General features: G+C 36.7%; 2 protein-coding genes and 1 long non-coding RNA gene across 8 annotated transcripts in view; 2 read left to right on the top strand and 1 right to left on the bottom strand.

The window, feature by feature from the left end:
• CCDC73 (coiled-coil domain containing 73) overlaps nucleotides 1-1082 on the top strand; it is a 105318-nt gene extending 104236 nt beyond the window's left edge. For all 6 annotated transcript variants that reach the window (XM_029208523.1, XM_029208522.1, XM_029208526.1 and 3 more), the window contains one exon: nucleotides 659-1082. In XM_029208523.1, the coding sequence (XP_029064356.1) occupies nucleotides 659-874 (216 nt within the window). In that variant the 3' untranslated portion in view covers nucleotides 875-1082. The remainder of the gene's footprint in view (nucleotides 1-658) is intronic.
• A 203-nt stretch (nucleotides 1083-1285) lies between these two features.
• EIF3M (eukaryotic translation initiation factor 3 subunit M) lies at nucleotides 1286-17959 on the bottom strand. The gene is made up of 11 exons (XM_029208527.1): nucleotides 17831-17959; nucleotides 15259-15391; nucleotides 14315-14453; nucleotides 13907-14030; nucleotides 13659-13753; nucleotides 8396-8479; nucleotides 7163-7262; nucleotides 6453-6534; nucleotides 2789-2932; nucleotides 1931-1991; nucleotides 1286-1476 (listed from the first exon to the last, which is right to left on the bottom strand). Exons 1-11 carry the CDS (start codon nucleotides 17870-17872, stop codon nucleotides 1356-1358), a joined length of 1125 nt encoding a protein of 374 aa, XP_029064360.1. The 5' UTR covers nucleotides 17873-17959; the 3' UTR covers nucleotides 1286-1355.
• Nucleotides 17960-18084: 125 nt separating this feature from the next.
• On the top strand, nucleotides 18085-20265 carry LOC114887120. The gene is made up of 2 exons (XR_003791491.1): nucleotides 18085-18141; nucleotides 19860-20265. It is a non-coding gene; the product is annotated as an uncharacterized LOC114887120 (long non-coding RNA).
• Nucleotides 20266-22458: the final 2193 nt, after the last annotated feature.

Here is a 22458-nt window from a genome sequence, read left to right as displayed (position 1 = left end):
GATAGTGGATTTCTAGTGATTTTTAATTTCTTTACACTTTTCTCTATTTTCTAAATTTCCAGTAATTATTTTATAATCAGAAGAAACCTTAAAATGGAAAACTTATTTAACACGGTATTAGAAGTACGACCCAATGTGGTGCCTTGGAAACATGCCAGCTTCCAAATACCTCATTGCTCTTTCCTGTTTCTCCAACAATGGTGCTCCGAAGCGCAAGAGGAAACATGAAGTAAAAGGCAGTTTTTATATGGCAGTTTACTTCCGTTAGCATTTTAAATTTTCCCCTGGCTTTGATAGACGTTACAAAACATAGACATGTTTGGGAAGGGAAGGGGAGTAGAGGACAAAACAGATTTTTATCTGCATTGTTTTAAATATGTTTTCTTTCAATGTAAGCTTAAGACCTTTAAGGAAACGTTTGTGGTATTCCTGGAATACATTAGGGATCTTGAAGAGCTACTACATAAGCCTACAGATTCACATTTTATAGTTTTTTGGTGCCAAAATTACTAAGGTAGTTGTTGAAAATTAGCCAAGAAAACGGTAGCTTTTATCACATACTCATAATTGCAGAGGCTTAAGGATTTTCTTGAAACTTGATGATTGTTTAGAAAATGAGTAAAAATTTCAGTGGTAAAACAAGTTTGGTATTTCCTAGGTGAAAACAAAGCCTCTGAAATCAACCCTGCCACAAAGCCATTTTCAGGAAATCAAGATCAAAACCAGCGGTTTGGCTGTGTCTTCTACTGGTGAAGATGACTGGCAGAGCTTGGTAACAAATCAAATAAATGAAATTGAAAAGTTTCTAAGCTCCGAAAATGACAACCTACCTAAAAAAAGAAAAGCAGAAGAGATGGTAGGAAAAACGGATTAAAATAATGTTGATAAATGCTTTCAGTGGTGAACTGACTTAATTGAAATATTGATGTGGTTTAGACCAGAACACGACTGTTACATCTAAAACTTACAGCTGTAGTCAGTTTTCCAACTTTTTCTGTGATGAAACTGTGTTACTGTTAACGTTTTCTCTCAGTAAATGCTTCATTTAAGATAGCTAAGATTGCAAGGTTTGCTGTTAGCATTCAGTTTCCCTTAATTAAATGTGTCTTTCCTCCATATACTCTTTCATCAAAGCTCTTGCTGCACACTCCAAAACCCTTCCTTACAGAATACAACTTATGTGTTATACAAAACAGACGTAGTGACCCTTTGTAATCTATTACTTTGTACGCTCTGAAGATTGTGATTTCTTTTAAATTTGAGACAATAACTATCCAGACTGTAGTCAGATTTCAGGCTATGTTTTACTATGATTTAGATCTTCCAAAAAGAACAAAATTATATAGCATAAAAATTCAGGTATCTGAAAGACTCAAAAGGCTGTTTTTCACTTTGTTCAAGTTTTGTTTCCAGGCATTAAGTGTGTCATAGAGTTGTTGCCATTGTTGTTTTCCAAATGTCCGATGTGTGCTATGACTGGAAAAATTAAAAACAAAGTTATTACTCAACCTTTTATCCTCTGGTATTTTTTTTTTTTACACAATATTACACACTTCTATCTAGTTAAAAGCAAGGTTAAATATACACAGAAGACATAATGTAGAGTTGTAAGAATGATTAGAAGCTTATTTTTTAAAAAACCTTTATTTGCCATACTGATCCTAAACCATCTATTTTCCTGAACTACATAAACCAGACACGGAAGTCATTAATATTCTAGCCAGTACTGAGCCATTAAATGAAATGTGCTGGAAAATAGGACTCTTTCATTAAATAAGCTAATCACATTCAGTCTGAACTTTAATAAAATTATGATAAATGGCAGCTATTTAACTACAGTCAACTGCTAACACCACCTTGGTTCTCTAAACATTTAAGTGAAATAGAATAAATTGTTCTACAAAATGCTGCAAAGTATTAAGTGTCTTACCTGACAACTACTTTTCTCTGGGTTTGATCAATTTTGCAGTAGACCATTTTAGTTCTTACCGCTGAAAAAAAGATGTTTTACATGACATGTTATATGGAATATTCCCAAGGAAAACAGCCTAAGGTATGAAGCTGTGACCAAGTAAACCATAATAAAACTTTACAGTTTTCCAACATTATTTTACAAACTGGCTCTTTGAATTTAATAAGAAGCCCAGCAATGTAATGCAACCAAAAGGAAGGCCATGAATTTGTCCTCTGGTTGCTGCGCCTATCTATATTAAATATCACATACGGTTTTTATTAAGAATTCTGGCGTTCTCTGAAATCACATGGGGGTGGGGGGGGGGGAACGGGGCTAGTTTCTTAAGATATTATAATACATGTTATTAATCTTAAAAGTCCTAATTAAAAAAAAAAGTCCTAATTAACAGTTAAACCACTTTATAATGTAATTATTGAGGAAGAAGGTGCTATTTCTAGGCCAATCATAAAAAATTGGTAATGGTTAATATTTGCAGATCATTTACTATGTGCCAGGCACTGAGCTGAGTGCTTTACCTGCATTAATTCATTTAACCCTCACAACCAGAAGACCTAGTCTCAAACACAGGTCTAATACTAAAATCTAGGCTCTTAACCACTATGATATACCGCCTAAAGGTCTTTGTTCTACATGACTTCAAGGAATAGACACACACCAAAAACCACACAGCTCTTTATATTCCACTGAACTTTCACTATGCTACAAATATAATCTTCTAATCTACTAAGCTCAGTTTCAAGATTAAAAATCTTATGTTTCATGGGGTAGGAAGAAAAATTCTAGGAAAAAACGAAAATGTTCCAATTGCCTTACCATCAATAACAAATGCTTCAACATCATCAGCTCCAATCTGAAGTTCTTGTTGCATTGTGTCAAAAGAAATTTCTTTACTTTCCACTGCCATTCCCATAAAAGTAAGTAGTCTCATTTTTGCCATATTCTGTTCATGTAGTAGGCCTGAGTAACACAGTAGTGAAGCCAGATGAGTATCCATACTAATTACAGTCCTGCATGATTACAACTCTCGTGTAAAATCGTGGAAGTCACTGTGTTTGGGTACTTATACAGAGTAATTTTCACAAAGCTTCTTATATTTCAAACCATAAACTAACCCCATAATTAAATTATGAAGCAGTTAAAATTATTTTTCTATAACTACATTTCTTTATTGCTTCAGTGCCACAGGTGATAGATTCAAAGTTAAGAATAAGCTATAAAATGGTATTTTTAGGCCCTAAGTTTTATACATTTTACATTTTTAATATTTATTTATATATTTTAGGAGATAAAGTATACAAAGTACATTTCATAAGAATATTCTCATTTAATTGAATTAAACTTACTTTTACTAATGGCTCTCCATTTAAACACAAGATTCCTTATCTACTTACTATTTGTTCTGTGTCTGAGTTACTGGCAAACATGGAGTTTTAAAATATTTTAATATACATTCACTTATGAAAATATTCCATTTCCCTTTAGACCACTTTGGACTTAATACTTAAAAATCAAAACTGCAGAAGTGTATTTAACATTTATAGGTTTAAAATGGTTAGTACTAGATAAAATTAACAGTGATACCTGTTCTTTTTAAGGCAAAAGTAGAAAAACTGTACAAATAATCAAATTTTGCCTTATAATTTCTAATAAAACATTCTGCTACAATTATTCAGATCACAAACAACTGTTAAACCTTAAAGGAACAATGAATTACCTAGTCCCGATCCTTTCACTTTAAAAAAACAATAAAACTGAGTAAAGAGATTAAGTGATTTACTTTTTAATAACAAGGTGGCAGTCCTAGGCCTAGAAAAGAAGTTCATTTATAAAATAAATAACTAGAAATACAAATACCTACAAATCCTGAATATCCAAATTACCTATTCCTAAATAGAAGCTGCATTAATAGCACAAACATACTTGACTTGATGCTATTTCTTAATTACAAAAACAAGTTTCTAAAGTTAATTTAGAAATACTTAACATGTTCCTTTTCTCTGAACTTGCAACTTCTGTAAACTCAGCAAATGACCAATCACGTACCCTCTAGTAATTAAGAGCCTCAAGTTTGTACTGTTAAAAAAAGTTCTAAGCACATTTAAAATTTACAACATTCAGAATATTAGCAGACGACTAGGGAAGCCCATTAATATAGGACATAATTGTTAATTAGCTGTAATTATGATGCAGGCTTTCTATTTGGCACAGATTCAACAAAAACATGATCACCATAACTCAAATGAATGAGGTACCCAAGTAAGTACTGCTAACCAGGTTTAATGGAAATCTACAAGCATCAAAAAATCAATTAGTGCACATTAACCCTAATTAACAAATGCAAATTAGATGCTGATTAACTTTCCGAAGCAAGAAGGCAGCAACTGGATAACACCAGATTACATGTGGACATGTTAGGGCAACTCAGCTGACACAAGATAGTGCTACTGTTGGCCCAAGTTGTCAGTGTTAATAAGTGTTCTGAGATAAACTGATGCCACCTGTGGAACCTAGACATTTGTAACCAGGCTTTCAGCTGTAATAAATGTTTAATACATCTAAAAACCAAAAATAAACATTTAGTAAGATGTTTTCCCAGAAACATCTTTCACAAACAAATTTCCAATAAATGGTTGCTAATTTGCACAGATTGCGAGAAACAAAAGGCAAAACAGGGAATCTGATTTCTGGTTTGCACAGAAATTCTATTATGTTTTTTCTATCACAGAATACTAAAGATTTTTCTCAATATTTGGCAATATAAGAAAATTCCTTAACATTACCAGTTCAATGGACATATTTAGTCCTCTTTTAATATGATAAAATGATAGAAACTCCTAAAATTTTTAACATATAATTTAAAATACTCTTGAAATTAGATTTGTTTTACTGCTACGCCCTGTGCAGTGACAAGCTTACCGTAAATCAAAAAACTTAGAGGAATGAAGATTGTTTCTAGAATGAATTATGTAAAACCATGATCTAACACGTAGAAACCTGCATTTAAAAACATTTCAAACTGATGTTTAAAGTAAAACAGAACCAAACTTAAAGGCTTTAGGACTCTTGTTCTCAAAATCAAACTATTATGCTAGTGAAGTCTGAGTTTAGACTTGTAGGAAGCTGTGCTTTGTTTCATGAAAGTAGAATATTACCTTCAAAGAGGAAGTCACAGTGTTCTGTGTCATATTTCAATTTTAAAGTTATAAAAAAATCTAATTTTATGGAAACATTTATTCATTACTAATATGTCAAAACCTTAATGCAGTAATAAAAAAATGTGCATCATTGAGCAATTTCTGCATTGTCACTGACCCCTGTCTTAAAATGCTGCAATATAGAAAACGTAATTTTAATGCATGCAATAGCTTATGAACCAGTGCTCCTTTGAAACAGTCAATTACACATCAATGGGGGAGTGTCAAAGTGTTAATTACTACTCCTTTTTCTTTGGTGCGTAAATAAAGAGGTTGCTGACATTAACATTCCATCACATAGCTTCATGCCAGGAAACAAATTAACTGGGACAGAATGTGGTTTTCTGGGTCTAGTGCACCTGGCAAAGCATTCAACACAAACACACTTGCATCTACTTTATCTTGGTGTATTTCAAACACCTTATTATGTTCAGAATAATTCAATCTTCCCAATTCCAATGGCTGCACAAAATTTACAGGTGACAGGAATTAATGATTACCAAATTGAGGACTAATAGTATAATCAAAGTAGATTATAAATGTATTCTTTATCTACACTTCAACCAACCAGGAAAACTAAATTCAATTTTAATATGGAAAATATAACTAGTCTCTAATGTGTTCTGATTATTGCCCAGTAGAAAAACAAAGCATCTTAGCTTCAGTTGACTTCACTCTCAAAAAATGGGTAGTTTTAGAACAATTTAAACCTGTTCAACTACAGATTTTCTAAGTTTTCCCTTTTTAATTTTAGCATGATAAAAACATGCTCCAGAAGGAATATATTGAATATATACTATGCAGTTTGCTCAATGAGGATAAGATTCAATTCGGCAACATTTACTGAACTCTGTTGGTCTAGAAAGAAAGCTCCAAGATAAAAATCATAAACCTTAAACTTACTATGCTGTCTTCAACAAACTGTAGTTAGGAAAATTTCTCCTATCACACAAAATCACAACTCCATTTCTAACTCTTATCTTCAGCTTCACGTAGATGTGCTTAGCAACACAGTATATATATGCTTCTATAATTTGTTAATGGGGGGAGGGGGAGAACCAAGTATAAAAGACTATATTAGAAGGAAAAAAGCTATTTGCTACAAATGTGACTATGGCTTTTTAAAAGAAGTACCAAAAATGTAAATCACCGAGCATCTAAGGAATAAGATCTTTTACACCACTGGTTAGGGTAACCTACGCATAAGGCCATGATCATATTTGCTGGATCTTTCATTCCTCTCTCTCTCTCTACCCCTCCAAAGAAGAATCCCCACAACTTACCAAGTGAATCAATGAAGTCTTTATTATTCTGATAAAACTTGACATATGATGCCAATTTAGCACTCACAAAAATGGTTAAAAGCTATACAGATAAACACAAAAAGACAAAGATACAATATTCAATATAGAATTAACATTTATACTCAAGATACTTTTAAGACACTGACTCCCAGCAACAAGACTCCACATTTCCTTCAAGCAGAAATTTCAATCTGTTTGATCAAATTACCATCTGAATTTGCTTTCATTAAAACTCATTTAGATGAAAGAATCAGTAAATACGGTGTCCTCTAAACGATCTACCCCAAAACATGGTGGAAATGACAGTACAAATAGAAATAATCCAAAATGTATTTATAATTGCACTTGAAAAGTACATTCATCTGTTTTTTAAATATCAGATTTATCTTTCTAATTGGGGATAGCTGACACTATATACTAAGAAGAAATCTGTATTCTCTAAGTTCATAATGGCCAGGCAAGTGAGATGAAGGAAAGGGAGGAAGAACAGGAGGCATGTGTTTGGTGGCTGGAGAAAAGCTGAATTCTAGTACTAAATTTCAGTCTGTTCCTGATACAAAAATGAATATAGTTCTTCTCTTTCTAGATTTCTCTAAGAGTCATGTTCATTAATACAAAGAAGTAGAGTTACGGTTCAGTATGTTAGATTTAGGAGAAAATATTTTTAACATTAAGGATAAACTACTTACATCATGAATAAGCTCGCCTTCCAAAAACTTGACTGGTTTTAAAGTAAGAAGATGGTCAAAAAGAAATGCATTTGGGTCTTTCAATGCTCGCACAATACACCTTAATTGGAAAACAAAAACCCAAGCTCAGAGTCTTGAAATTCAGGTACTTTTCACTGCCTTTGCAGACTGCAAAATATATTCAATTAAGTAAAATATCTATGAGTTCAATATACACTGCATTAAAAAAGCTACAAAACTGGGCTTAAAACACGCCAATAAATCTATCAGTGATGTCCATTTTAATAAAATTACTCGTAGAGGGACTTCTGTGGTGGTCCAGTGGTTAAGAATCCACCTTCCAATGCAGGGGCTGCGGGTTTGATCCCTGGTCGGGGAACTAAGGTCCCACATGCTATGGGGCAACTAAGCCTGTGCCCTCAACTAGAGAGCCCGTGTGCCACAAACTAGAGCCCACGTGCCACAACTGGCGAGAAGCCCATGCGCCCCAATGAAAGATTCCACATGCGGCAACAAAGATCCCACGTGCCACAAATAAGACCCGACACAGCCAAAAATAAATAAATAAAATTTTAAAAATAGTTACCATAGACAAAAACAGCTGGAGAGAAAGCACCACCAAAGTAATCAAAGAATAAAACAGCACCAGTATTTTTTTTTACTATTTATGCCAGACACTAAGGTAAGTGCTTTAACATGTATTACTTCATTTCATCCTCACAGCACCCTGAGAGACATATGGTATTATCATGCCCATTTTATCAACGATGGAATAACCCTATAAAGAAGTTATCATAATTTCCATTTCATAGATTTAAAAAACTGACTCTATTCTTATTGCTACTAAATAGATCTAGGACTGTTTGAAGCAGTTATTCCCATTAACAATGGGCTAATTTTTACAGAAAGCCACCAGCCTTTCCCCATCTATGTACCCTAGTATTAAGGTAAAATCAACCCAAGATTAGGTTCTACTACTCAGGTTGGGAACCCCCACTGCAGCAATACCCCAAATAGCAAACACCATGTGGCTATTTCACATGCATTCTTTGGTTTCTTTCAATACCAAATCTTGAATTTTGGTATCTACATTAGAATCCTCATGGCGCACATGGTATCAAATGGCTTTGGATCACTGGTAGATGCAAACATGACTTCAGCTATATGACTGAACGGTGTAGCTCACCTCTACCCTGTTGACAGTCATCACTGGAACACTGTGTTTAACGTTACCTGTGGGCATCAACTCGAGCCTGGGAAGCATTGTCCTCCGTGTAACTTCCTAGCAATTCCACCATGACTTTTGATGCAGCATCACTAAAAAGAAATACAGCTTTAGGAATTTCACAGTATCATTACTGCTATCCATTCATTCAAAAATATTTACTAAGTGCCAGGTACTGTGTTGATGATACATATAATGGTGACCCAGAGACACAGTCCTCCACTATGGAAAAAGTCATGGAACTTTCCTTCTAGGAGGAAAGAGAGACGACTAAGGAAAAATAACAAGTAAGTGCCATAAAGGAAATAAATGGTGATGTAATAGAGTAACAAGAGCAGAGACAGGAAAGAGGAGGCTACTTCATATAGAATGAGCAAGGAAAGTCTCTCTGAGGAAATGACATGTAAGCTGAGATCTAAAGAATGTAAAATAATTGGCCATGAAACGTACTAGAGGTAGAAGGTGGGGGCTGGATGAGCTTCCAGGCAGAGAAGACCAGGTATAAAAGCCCTAGGTGAGGAACTTCGCTGGTGGTACAGTGATTAAGAATCCGCCTGCTAATGCAGGGGACACGGGTTCGAGCCCTGGTCCGGGAAGATCCCACGTGCCGCAGAGCAACTAAGCCCGTGTGCCACAACTACTGAGCCCACATGCCACAACTACTGAAGCCTGCGCACGTAGAGCCCGTGCTCCGCAATGAGAAGCCACTGCAACGAGAAGCCCATGCACCGCAACGAAGAGTAGCCCCTGCTCGCCACAACTAGAGAAAGTCCGCGCGCAGCAACGAAGACCCAACGCGGCCAAAAATAAAAAAAATTTTTTTAAAAATTAAAAAAAAAGCCCTAGGTGAGAAAAAGGTTTTGTGTCTGAGAAACTGTTAGGATAGTACAGCTGAAGTTGAGTCAACACCAGATATTTAAATAACTCCACTAATGATATCCTTCCAATTGAATCATCCTTAGAATTATGCAGATGATCAATTTTAACTGCAGTGAAAAGTACAAAAAAATTAAATGCATTCTCTCAATCTGAACTCTTTGTAAATGTTTATCTTCACCCTTCATTTCTTCCTTTAAACTGATGAATCTTCAGCCAGTTACAGAAAGCTTAACAGTTCCCTATCACCTTTTTTCATTTTCTAAAAGCCCTTCTTTCCCCCCACATCTGGATTCAACCTGGGTAAAATCAGTAAGCTATACCATTTATTTTAAAAACTTAAATGATATTCTAAAACTCCCCCACAAAACCAGGATTCAATTAAATTATTATCCTGCACCACACTGCAAGCATAGGCACACTTTCCAGTTTTAACAACCATAGTATACTTCAGTCTAATACATCTTATCAGTTAAAGAAATCTGAATTCACAAAGATCAGATAAAATGGTCCATTTAAAGTGCACAATATCTGACATATAATGAGGACTCAGAAGATATTACACAATTTGCACTCATCAACCACCAATATAAACAAAATCATGAAGGGGGCACCCATAAACGTAAGCATTCTTACTAAGAGGGCAAGGCAACTCTCAGAATTCTATTTAGAAGCAGAAACAAACAAACCAACAAAAAGCCAAACAACAACAAAAAAACTACCATTTTCTGTGTACTAGACAAAAACCAAATCTTAAAATTTAAATCATTAGCATGACAGAAATTTGAATGAGCATCCTTCCCTAGTTCCTTAAGTGTAGGTAGCATTCATCAACTCAGGGCCCATCACTACCAACAGATTGGGAATACAATGGTTGACAGACAAGGTTCCTAGCCTTCACTGAGCCTAAAACCTCATAAACCTTTTAACCAAGCGTGTGAAGCGCCATGATAAAAGTACAGGGTGCTGTAAATATGGGAGGAGCATTTCAGGCAGAGAAAAGGAGTTGAGTGTAGTTCTAGACCAAACATAGGCAAACTTTCCATGAAGCACCAGGCAATAATTATCTTAGGCTTTGCAGGCTATCTGGTTTCTGCCGCAACTACTCAAGTCTAGGCAAAAGCAGCCACAGATGATACATAAATGATAAGTATGGGTGCATTCCAATTTGCATTTCATATAATGGTCACAATTCAAAAAATATCCTCCTTCTTTTGATTTTTTTTTGTCAACCACTTAAAAATGTAAATACCATTCTTAGCTTGTAGGCCATATAAAAACAGGTACCAGCCTCTGGTCCAGACTGGGAAAGAGCATGGGTGCTTTTGCAGCTGACACAGGTTCACTATGTCTAGGGTATGATATACCAAGAGGAAGGGTATAGGGTCGTGTGTATGTGAGAAAGAGGGAGAGAGGGGGAGAGAAATGGAGGGAGGGAATATCCATACAAAGAAAACAAAGTTTCTGTGGTTTGTCACTGCACCATACAAAAATGGCAAGAGGATTATTATCACATTCACCAAGCCCATGCTACTGCAATAAACAGGAGCCCATGTCAGAAAGGACTTATACGCCAAACTAAGAATTCTGTACTGTATGCTAAAGAAAATGTAAACCTAAAGAATGATAGGCTGAAAGTTTTGTTTCACAAAACCACTGTAGAGAGAATAAACAGAAGACCACTTCAACATGTCTTGCTTAGGAAAACAGAAACTAATTTAGAGGGAGAAAACGATAAATTCATTTTGGTCACATTGAGTTTGAGGCAACTATGGGCCACATCTAAGTAGAACCAGGTAGAAAGCAGTTGGACATAAGGGTCTGAAGCTCAGAAGAGAAGCCCAGGTTGAATGCCTCTGGGAAGGGCATACACTCTAGTTCCATAAACCACTTCATACTGCCTTAAGTCACTGCTTCTTACATCCACTGCTTTTGCAACATGTTCATTTTTCAGATATATTCATTTAGCCCTTATATACTAAGTACCTACTCATGTCAGACACTGTTCTAATAATGAACAAAAAGTTCCTGCCCTTGGGAAACTTACATTCTAGAGGGGACTGACACATAATAAACATGAAAATATAGCATGTCAGTTAGTAATAAGTGTAGTGGGGCCGATAATAAAATAGGGATGAGGGGAAAAAAGCAATGTGAGGGTAAGGGAATACTGTTATTTTTACAGATAGCCAGAGAAGGTCTTTCTGATGAGGTATAAATTGAGCAGATTCGAAGAAGGGAGGGAGCCACAAATGAGGTGTGAATGAAGCAAAGAATCTAGACAGGTGCCCCAAAAGCCAACTGAAGGAAGCGTTTCAAGAAGGAAAGAGTGATCACCTGTGACAAATGCTGCAGACACTTCCTAATATGTTAACATTAGGGTATGTCTAGGAGAGCACAAGATGGGTAATGATGTCTTATCTCAATTTCTCTGAGAATTAGCTTTGTAATTCTTTGTAATTACCTTAGTTATTTCCTTTTTACACAGAAAAGACTGAGGATCTACTAAACAGCAATTAGAGAAATCATCCAATGAGTAGTCATCAACTCTGATAAGCACTAGACATTCAAAAGGAAACAGTAACACTCATCATTTTAAAATACTGTACCAGAAAAAAGACTAACTTTTTATTTTATTTATTTTTTTTGCGGTACGCGGGCCTCTCACTGTTGAGGCCTCTCCTGCTGCGGAGCACAGGCTCCGGACACGCAGGCTCAGCGGCCATGGCTCACGGGCCCAGCCGCTCCGCGGCATGTGGGATCTTCCCGGACCAGGGCACGAACCCGTGTCCCCTGCATCGGCAGGCGGACTCTCAACCACTGCGCCACCAGGGAAGCGCAGACTAACTTTTTAAAGATGAGCTTGAAAAAATGAAAAGGATGATAGGAATAAAATATCCAATATTTACTGAGTACTTTCTCAATAAGGAAACCACTATTTTAAGAACTTCATGTGTACATTAGCTTATTTAATCTTTTCAACAACCTTATGAGGTAAGTACTACTATTATATCCACTCTGAAGTTGGAAACTGAGGTACAGAGATTTATTTAGTGTCATATACAAGTAAGAAAGCCAAGGTTTGAAATCCCAGTAGTTTTATTCCACAGCCTGCACATTTATAGCATGTTAAAATATGGACTCTTTCTCCAACAGCTTTTATGCCCTCCCCATTTGAGACTGTCCAATATAAAACTACCTACTCTTAACAGTTACTGACAACTGGCTAGAATGCTGCCACAAGTGTGCTAGCATGTAACAGACCGTTGCCACTGATACAAAATGAAATAGGCTATTAATGCAAGATTCCCTATTTAACTTCTTTTATAATAAAACGCTGCAACTTTCACAACAAAAATATAATTTCCTCTTGTATTGTTAAATGTAAATGATCTGCAAAAACTTTACATTACTTTAACGTAACAGAAACATTAATCTTATTGATCGTCTCTAATATATTAAACACCCTAGCACTGAAAGCAACTATAAAAATTGTGCAATAAAACTAAACCGAAGGGCATCCCTGGTGGTGCAGTGGTTGAGAGTCCGCCTGCCGATGCAGGGGACGCGGGTTCGTGCCCCGGTCCTGGAAGATCCCACATGCCGCGGAGCGGCTGGGCCCGTGAGCCATGGCCACTGAGCCTGTGCATCTGGAGACTGCGCTCCGCAACGGGAGAGGCCTCAACAGTGAGAGGCCCACATACCACAAAAAATAATAATTAAAAAAAAAAACTAAACTGAAGACTGATTACTTTTCCTAAAAGTCTTTAACCACTATGTGAAAAGAGAAATTAAAAAGCCAGGTCAAAATGGTAGGATTATCCTTCAACCCTAATTCTAAAAACTGGGCCAAATATATCATTTGGTAGCATCCATAAACTGGATGAAGAATAAATATTTTGGGCATGAATTTTGCTGGGCTGAATACAAGCCTTAGAAACTCAAGACCTTGCAAAAGCACAATTAAGTACCATTTAGTACAGTCTATTGCAAAATTTCATCTCAGGGGCACTGTTATATATATTAAGAGACTCTGACTATGACTATGACTGATAGACTCTCACCACCATTAAACAAAAGTGATAGCACTACCCTATACTAAGACATCAAAGCACCATTAAATAACTTAGTCTAATATTACAGCTTTGGGATTAACAGTTGTACCATTTTTAGAATAAAAGCAAGTTTTGCTTTTTAAAAAGTATAAAGATGGGAAAGACTATTTTAAACTTTGCAGTTATCTTTAATTTAGTAGGTGAAATTTACAGAAAGAAATTTATAGCAACTCCTTAGAGAACGAAGTAGAGCAAAATCACTTATCCTACCTGTCCTTAAAAAAGTCTCAACTACTTATATTGCCATTATGTTTTAAGTCAGTACATTAATTCTGAATACCTTTTCTTACAATCCACAAGTGCCTCATAAAGTAGCCTTAAAAGGGTGTGTTTTTTCTCAGTGGTGAGGTTCCAGTCAGAAATCCATTTTCTAACCTACAACGAGATTGACAAAAAGGAGAAAATTTAGTGACACAGTGAACATATTTTCACAATTTAAAAGATAACATTTAGAAGACATATTTGCTTATTTGAGCTCTAAAACTATACTTCTTATAAGGAGAACAAGTATTTCACATGGTAACTCACTTGATCCAGCTCAGTTGGAATATACTGGATGGCCCCACAAGATGCTGCCACTTTAATGAGGCTGCAATATACTGTATATCTTACAGGAGTATTCTTATCCATCCCATGGAAAAGGTTGCTTAGCCTGGTTAACAAACAAATAATAAGACAATGCTGGAGATCAGTAACTACGGTAACTAAATTGAGATTATATGTTCTGACAACAAACTTGAAAGGGATACTATTAAGAACGCCACATTACAAGGAGGGAAATGGTGCACAGGAGAGTTAAGTGACTTGTCCAAAGACACACCACCAATAGAAGTCACAGGTGACAGTCAAGTTCTAGAATTCTTGCTTTTAACCATTAAATGACAGTAACATGAAGAGCCCCTTGAAAAACTGGGCCTCTTGCAGTTCTTAACTTACAACTGCAGTCTCAGAGATGGGCGTTCACCTTCCCGAAATTTGACCAGTTTCTCACACAGGCTTTCAATCAGAGCTTCTTGCTTATCTGCTTCCAGGATCAACAGGAGGGATACGACACTGTTCATCACACTTTCAACATCTACACATGTATGGATGACACAACAGTGATATTATAATATTTAATGTATCTTGTTAAACATGTATTTCCAGTGTTTTAATACACCAAAGACCATTAAACATAAAACACTTAAAAGGTACTCTGGCTACTGTAAAGCAGTTCTAAAGAACACTTTTCCTTCAATGGTGTGCATTATACTAAAAAACATAGTCACATGAATTCAAACTAAACCAGCTCTGTTGTATAGTTATCATTCAGAAAGCAACTCACACATTTTATTGAAGGACGAAGTTACTACCCAAGATTTGGTTTTCAACCAGTAAAACAGAAGACTGACTTACATGTCTATGTAGTATACAGTTTCAATTTTACTAGCAAGATACTAATTGTACACCAAGTTTAATCTCAAACCTTAACTAGAGATTTTAGGACTCCCAATTTTCAAAATTTCCCCTTTTATCTCAATAAATAGGGAATCAGCCAAATAATTAAATCAGCTTTTAGATTACCTGAAATTGTATTCCATCTCATATTAATCTAAACCTTATGAAAAGAAAAGATTCATTTTTTCCTTCAGTTCATTCTGAAATTACCAGTATTTACCGTGTGCAATAACACTCAAAAAACATGTAAAAAAGATGTTTTATCAAAATAGGCTTATTTCATGAGTAAAACAGATGAGAATAAACTGAAAGTGTGTGCAAAGATTAAAAACAACAGTGCTTAAAAGTTCTAAGGTCTAAAACAAAACAAATATAATTCACATGAAAGTTTTAAAAGTAGGTCCTCTATGATTAGTAAATATTACAAAAAATTAAAGACAAACCTTTATCATCTTCCTTCAGACATACATCACAGGCTTCAATAATTTGAGCTAAATCTACATGAAGTCCACCTTCTGAGTTCTCTTCCGAAATTTCAGCTCCTTTAGATTTCAAATAAGCTCGAAGCTCAGCAGCCTGTTGAATCAAATAGGGTTGCTATATATATCTATAAAACGAACTATGAATCACAAATCACAAGATTTCAAACCATTCTGACGTATTTCTAAAAAAATAAAATGTAAACATAGCACTTAATGGTAACTTTAAATTATGTTAAAGTGCCTTTCCCCCAGCTCATCCACCATCACAGCCCCACAGGTTTTCGTCAACAAGTGGCTACACAGACCCACTATAACCCACACTGATCACTGTCAAATTTCCCTCATATCACCTATATATCCTGCTGGACTTCCAGTATACAGCAAAAACCTTTCTACTATAACACAAAGCTTTTTTTGGGAGGAGGAGTGGGGGAAGGGAATAACTGATCTGATTTCTTTTAAAGAAGTTTTATTGCTCTCAGGTCTACATAACACAATACTTTAAAAAGTTACAGACATTACCCTGGCAAGAAAGTAATCGTTCGTTAATTAAATGTTTGAGGACCTATCTAAGATAAGTGCTGTGGGAGACACAAAGATAAAAAGGTGATGCCTTTGAATGTCACCTTGAATAAAATGTTTCTATCAAATAGCATCTACGATGTAATTACTCTTTTAAAATGCATACCTGGATCAGAAAGCACTTTTGGATCTATAAAAACATAACTATAGTACTACATCCAGATATTTAAATATTTTCTACTCTAATGCATATATAATATTTAACAACTTATTCTTCTGAGGACTTGGTATTTATGGCAACCACACATGAATGCAAACAGTGTTTAAGATAATAAAATGAAGAACTGAAATGGAGATGTAGGGATACCATTAGTAAATATGTAGGCATCACATTTCTAAACCCACAAATATGTCTGGCTACCTAAGTGTATTAAAGCTGTTGCTCTGATGGTGCTATCATTTCAGATAACACAGTAACTTCACATGAATTGGTATCATAAACAAGATTTCATAAAACAAACCTCACCATATCAGAGTGCACAAAAACATCACTGCATATTTCTCTATGAAGGAAACATGGTATGGTTCCCCCCTACCCCACAAAGGCATCTGTTCAGTTTCTGCTTTGTACCCACAAAGCAAACTATTCAATCAACAGTTTATTGTTTTCATCTGTCATCCCTACTGGCCACAGGTGGTTATGGAGTGGTAAAAACAAAGAAAAGGAAACAAGGACTCTGAATGCCACTTAACTCTAATCAGAGAATATGACCAAAGTTTAACTCCCAAAGCAGTCACCTATTTACTGTGAAACAAGAACATTAGCATAACCTAACTAGAAATGACACTTTAAAACTAATATAATCAATGACAAGAAATTTCTGCATCTACAAACCCTCTTCTATGTTAGAAAAAAAAAACACTTTTTTTCAGTCACCTAATAGCCAATTGCTGATAACGTGATTCCATTCCTACTCAGATAGGCCTTTTTTTCCTTCCACATCTTCTTTTCTAATTATGCTTAACTCATTCCCTAGCCTTTTTTCCCCCCCATTTTTCTTTCCCCTTCTTCCTTTGCTCTTCAGGACTGAAGGTCTGCATTTCTACCAAGGGTGTGGGGGGGAATCACATCTGCAATTCTAAAAGTTATCTTACACTAGTATTGATATTTTCTCTTCTATCGAAACCAAAATTTCCATGTTAGTGGAGTAGCAGAAAAATACAAAATGACAACCCTTAACGACTTCACAGAATAGTTTTCAGTTCTGCAAAATTAGAGAAAATCATTTCAAGTTTAGTTTAACTCCCACCAACTAAAGTTTAACTTTTGTTATGGGGAAAATGAGAAGCATGAGCCATGCAAACCAAAGAGCAAACCCCAAACAGAAAATTTAAAAATATTAAGATTGTTCACCAAGTGTATGCCTCAAAGTATGAGGACGGAATTGACGTTATGCGTTCAGGTTACAGAACCCTCACTCTTGCTCAAGTAAGAATGTAAAATAGGGCCTACGTATAAAATAGGCGTCACCTGTGCCCTTGTGGCCACAATAATAATATAGCCATTTTGATCTTTAGTACCAAATTATTTTTCCCTGAACTGCTTACGCTGTCTAAAGATTCGCCACCTCCCACTCCGGATGTGGCTGCATTTGGAGGACGGAAGCAGATACCCTCCGCAATGAGTCAAAAAGTACCGTGTCGACAGACAGCAGTGACTCCAGGCTGGAAGAGCCCCGACGCCGACTAGGAAGTTGGCCGTCAGGCCTCGGGCCCAGCACTGGGAGTGCTGGCTGGCGGGCAACCCCAGGCCTCCAGGAACGCGCGCCCCTGCCTCGCGGCCTCCGCACTCCGAGGTGTGGAGGACTGAACCGCGGCTCTCGGCTCCGGGGCGGGCTCCGCGGGGCGGCGTCCCGCTCGCCCGGCCCTGGCTCGGCCCCGACTCGGCCCTTCACACTTCTGAGCCTCCCCTACACCCCACCCTGGCAGCATCCGCCTTCCGGGAGCATACCTGATCTTCCTCGCTGATGTCGATGAACGCCGGGACGCTCATGGCGAAGGCTGGAGCACTTAGAACACTCGGCCCTCAAACCACGCCGACCGGAAAAAGGAGTTGGGCCGCGCGCCGGCGCCTCACAACCGCTTCCGGGTCAGCCTGCGCGGGTCTTGCGGGGCGGGGTCACCAGGACGGGCGAAGCCACGGAGACCAATCGCAGCGCGCGCTCTGTGGGGCGGGGCCGGGCGGAGGCGGAGGCGGAGGCGGAGGCGGAGCGAGCCCTACGGGCTACCTTCCTGCGTGGTCTCTCGTCTCTTCTAACTCCGGTAGGTGGGGTGTGGTCTGGTCTGTGTTCCGTATTATCGCCCCGCTTGCGCCTCACGGGGACCACCTACCCTTTTGAAATTTGGGTGCGATTTTTTTCCGAGTTATAATTTAACCCACATTTCAGCCTTTATTGAGGGACTAGCTAGCAAGCAGGCAGTGCTCTCTACCCCGGGGACAGCAGTAGTTTTCAAAATAAGCTCCCCGACGTGCAGCTTACATTCCATTGGGGGCACACAGAACACAAACAGTACAAAGTAATTAGAAACGCAGACCTGAATAGTGTAATGTTTTACAGCACAGACTCCAGAATCGAATTTCTTGGGGTGGAATCCCTGCTGCACCATTTGATGGATGTGTGATTTGGGGCAGTTGCTTAACCGCTGCTTTCCAGCTTCTTCTGGAAAAATTAGATCAAGTACTTAAATCATGGCGTTGTTCTGAGGATTAAGTAAATTAATATATAAAGCAATTAAAACACGGTGAGCTCTAGATGTATTAGCTGTTATTCAGTAGTTATGTTAATTAGCACCAGTAAAACAACAGAGAAAGGGGTGGTGTGTGTATGAGTGTGCGTGCATGCCATTTTAGATAGAGTAAGCAAAGAAAATGGCTCACATGTCATTGAGAAGTGAAGGAAATGAGGAAAGTACCAATGGAGAAATCTGCAGGAGAGCTTTTCATGCAGAAGACAGCAAGGAAAGGACGCGAGGCAGGTGCAAGGAAGCCTGTAGGCTGGATTTGAGGAGGAGAGGAATAGATGAGATAGCCATGGCCAGATCATTGTCTTGTAGGCTATAATAAAAAATTTGGTTTTGACTTTAACAAGCCTCTAACAGGTTTTGAGCAGAGGAGTGAGGAGGTCAAACAACTTTTTTTGTAAAGGATCACTGTGGCAGGTGTGTTGCAAAATGATATAAGTTGAGCAATGGCCCAAGTAGGGAAACTGGTTAGAAAGCTATTACAGAGACAGAGCAAGAGAAGATGGTGGAGTGGTGGTGAGAAATTGATTGAATTCTCAATGGTAAAACTGCTAAGATTTACTGACAGATCAGGTAAGGAGTGAGAGAAAGGAACTCAAGGGGATTCCAAAGTTTGGCCTGAATTCAAGCCAACGCCTTCTAACATTCTGGGGCAGACTGTCTACTTGCAGTAATTGCAAGCTTGCTTCTTATTTGAAAAAGCAAGAAAAACAACATGGAGGCCTTGATACGCACCCAAGATGGGTATTGTTTAGGAAATTAGGGAAAATTAAGTTTAAAAAAAAATGGGAAACTCAATAGTAAGAAAGAGAACAACCCAGTTTTAATGCAAATCAAAAACATGATAAGATACCACTACACACTTACCACAAAAGCTAATTTAAAGAAAACAATACCAAGTCCTAATAAGGATGTGGAGCAACTGGAACTCTGATAAATTGCTGGTAGGAATGCAAAATGGTAATAGTAATCAGGATAGTGTGATATTGACATCAAGGTAGACAGTTAGATCAAAGGAAGAGAAAAGAGAGCTCAGAAATAGACTTACACGTGGTCAATTGATTTTTGCCTAAGATACAAAGGCAGTTTAATCTTTTAAACAAATGGTGCTGGAACAATTGTATATTCATATTTGAGAAAAATGAAACTGAATCCATACTTTTACCATATGGAAAAATGAACTTAAAATGAATCTTAGACCTAAATATAAAATCTAAAACTGTCAATTAAACTTTTAGGAGAAAACACGGAAGAAAATTTTTGTGACCTTGGGTTTGTGACCAAAGATCTTTTAGATACATCTCTGAAGGACATGATCCATGAATGAAAAGAAATTGGCAAATTGGACTTCATCAAAATTAAGAACTTCTGCTCTCTGAAAGACACTTAAGAGAATGAAAAGACAAGCCACAGACCAGGAGAAAACATTGGCAAATTACACATCTGGTATGGACTTGTATCCAGAATATATAAAGCACTTTCAAAACTCAATAAGAAGGGAATTCCCTGGTGGCCTAGTGGTTAGGATTCCAGTCTTTCACTACAGTGGCCCTGGGTTCAATCCCTGGTCCCCTGGTTGGGGAACTGAGATCCTGCAAGCTGCGCAGCCCAGCCAAAAAAAAAAAAAAAAAAAAAAAAAAAAAACAACCCACAGGCGAATGGATAAACAAATTGTTATATATTCACATAATGGAATACTGCTGTGCAATAAAAAAGGATGAACTATTGATACATGTAAGAATATGGATGAATCAAAATAATTTGTTGTGTGAAAGAAGCCAGACATACTGTATGATTCCACTTACATAAATCTCTAGAAAATACAAACTAATCTTAAGTGGCAACACTATAGATTGTCATTGCCTGGATGAGGGGGACTAATATTCATTTAAAAATAATATCTCAGATCTAATTGGTTTTTAAATGAGTCAAAAAATTTTAGCTCTATTTTGTTAAAATAAGTGTTCTGTGGACTTTTGTTTTCCTTTTTAAAGGAGACAAATCTCCCTTAACTTGGACAAGTGGTATAAGAAATATTGTCTATTCTTCTATATATGGCATGTTCCATATGTTCCAAATGTTTCAGATAAAAAAGTTTGGAGCCAATTGAAGAAATCTGGAGCCAGTTGAAATTTGAGCTGGCCAATTTTAACTTGATCCTATGCCCAAAATAAAATACAGGTCAACTGGTGTGTTAAAGGCAATAAAATAAGAGTTGTCGTTTATACTGTCACAATAGCAACCTGTTATTATTGTATCATATTCTCAGTTTCTTAAAAACATATCTAGGCACTTTCAAAAAATGAATTAGTACCAAGATGTTGAACAGGTCCTCTATCTTCTGAAAGACAATATTCTCTAGCTGATTTTTTTAACCTGAAAAATACAGCTAAATATTTATAGTTTTTCTTTACTGTTTATTTTGCCTGCTTTCCCTCTAGTAATATCTCCTTGTTCTTTCTGATGAAAAATTCTGGAAAACCTGGATTTAGCTCTATTTTTAATTGTCTTATGTGAAAGGACCATATTAGTATATTCACCTGAAATTTTATAATTGGACAAAAACTACGTTGTTTTGCAAGAAGAATGCATTGCATGATATTGATATCCAAAATTTGTCTTCAAGTATATATCAAGTATCTCAAAACTATAGAATTATTCATCTGATAAATAAAAGTATATTTTTCTACTAAAATAGTACATGTAGTTGATTACCTAAATAGTAATGCTATATTTTAAAGGGTAACCCGTTCGAAATGGGCATTATTTATAATACTTAATCATCGTCCTTTTACTGAATCAATATCCTGGGAGCTTTGAGAAGGCGGGAATGTGTTCATTATTTCATTCCTTTGCTTATGGAAGTGGCTGATACGAAGAAGGAGTAATAAATATTTGTTATATTAGTGAATGATATCATAAAAGTTAACTAACTAAATTGACATATATTTGATATGTCAGATATAAAGCAATGATATCCGATCATTGCTTTAAATTTTGAATGAAAAATAGATGATTACAACATTCTAGAAAGACATGGAAAAGAGTGGGGGAAAAAAGTGTGGCACAGACTGCTGCCACTTGTCAGCCTGCTATCCATCCTCTTATTCCTTAGTAGCAAGTCCTCCCTATAGTGTAGATGAACCCTTCCATGCAACTAAATGAATGAACCCTTCCATGCAACTAAATTTATCAGCCTTATTATGGCTGGGGTAGCCAATGAGATGTAAATGGAAATATTGGGAGGAGCTTCTGGGAAAGCTCTATAAAAGCAGCAGACCTAGCCTCTTTTGTCCTTTTCTCTTTCTCGCTGCCTAAGAACACATGTACTTGATGGTGGGAGTTGCAGTAACCAAACTAAAACCAAGATGTGGCCTTAAAGGTAGAAGCCAAGATAATGGAAAGGAAAGATGGAAGAGCCTATATCCCTGATGACATCAGGAAGATGCAGTAACAGGCCATGACTGCCTGCCTCTTGACTTGTTTACATAAGAAAAAAATAAACCTCCATCTCATTTAATCTACCATTATATAGGATTTCTCTAATATACAACTGAATCTAATCCTGATTGACACAGAGAGAAAAGTTTGAAATCTAAAGTCATAATTTTGTAAATAAAAAGTTTATGTAAATGTAAGTCAACAACTTTTTGTAATGTGTGTTTATGGTGGGAATCTTGGAATCTCTCTTAGTGCTGTTGTGGTATAACACTGAATTTACAAAGCAACCATCATCTTAGGGTCTGAGAGATTTATAACTAATAATTAAATTTTATACTAGTGATACAACATATGATTATAGTGACTTTACAGGTGAAACAACTAATGTATAAGCCA

The sequence above is a fragment of the Monodon monoceros genome, unplaced genomic scaffold (genome assembly GCF_005190385.1).
Source record: "Monodon monoceros isolate NGI ecotype Baffin Bay Population unplaced genomic scaffold, NGI_Narwhal_1 Super_Scaffold_7, whole genome shotgun sequence".
NCBI lineage: Eukaryota > Metazoa > Chordata > Mammalia > Artiodactyla > Monodontidae > Monodon > Monodon monoceros.
The sequence above is the reverse complement of the archived record's forward strand: the minus strand, read 5'-3'. Positions and strand labels throughout refer to the sequence as shown.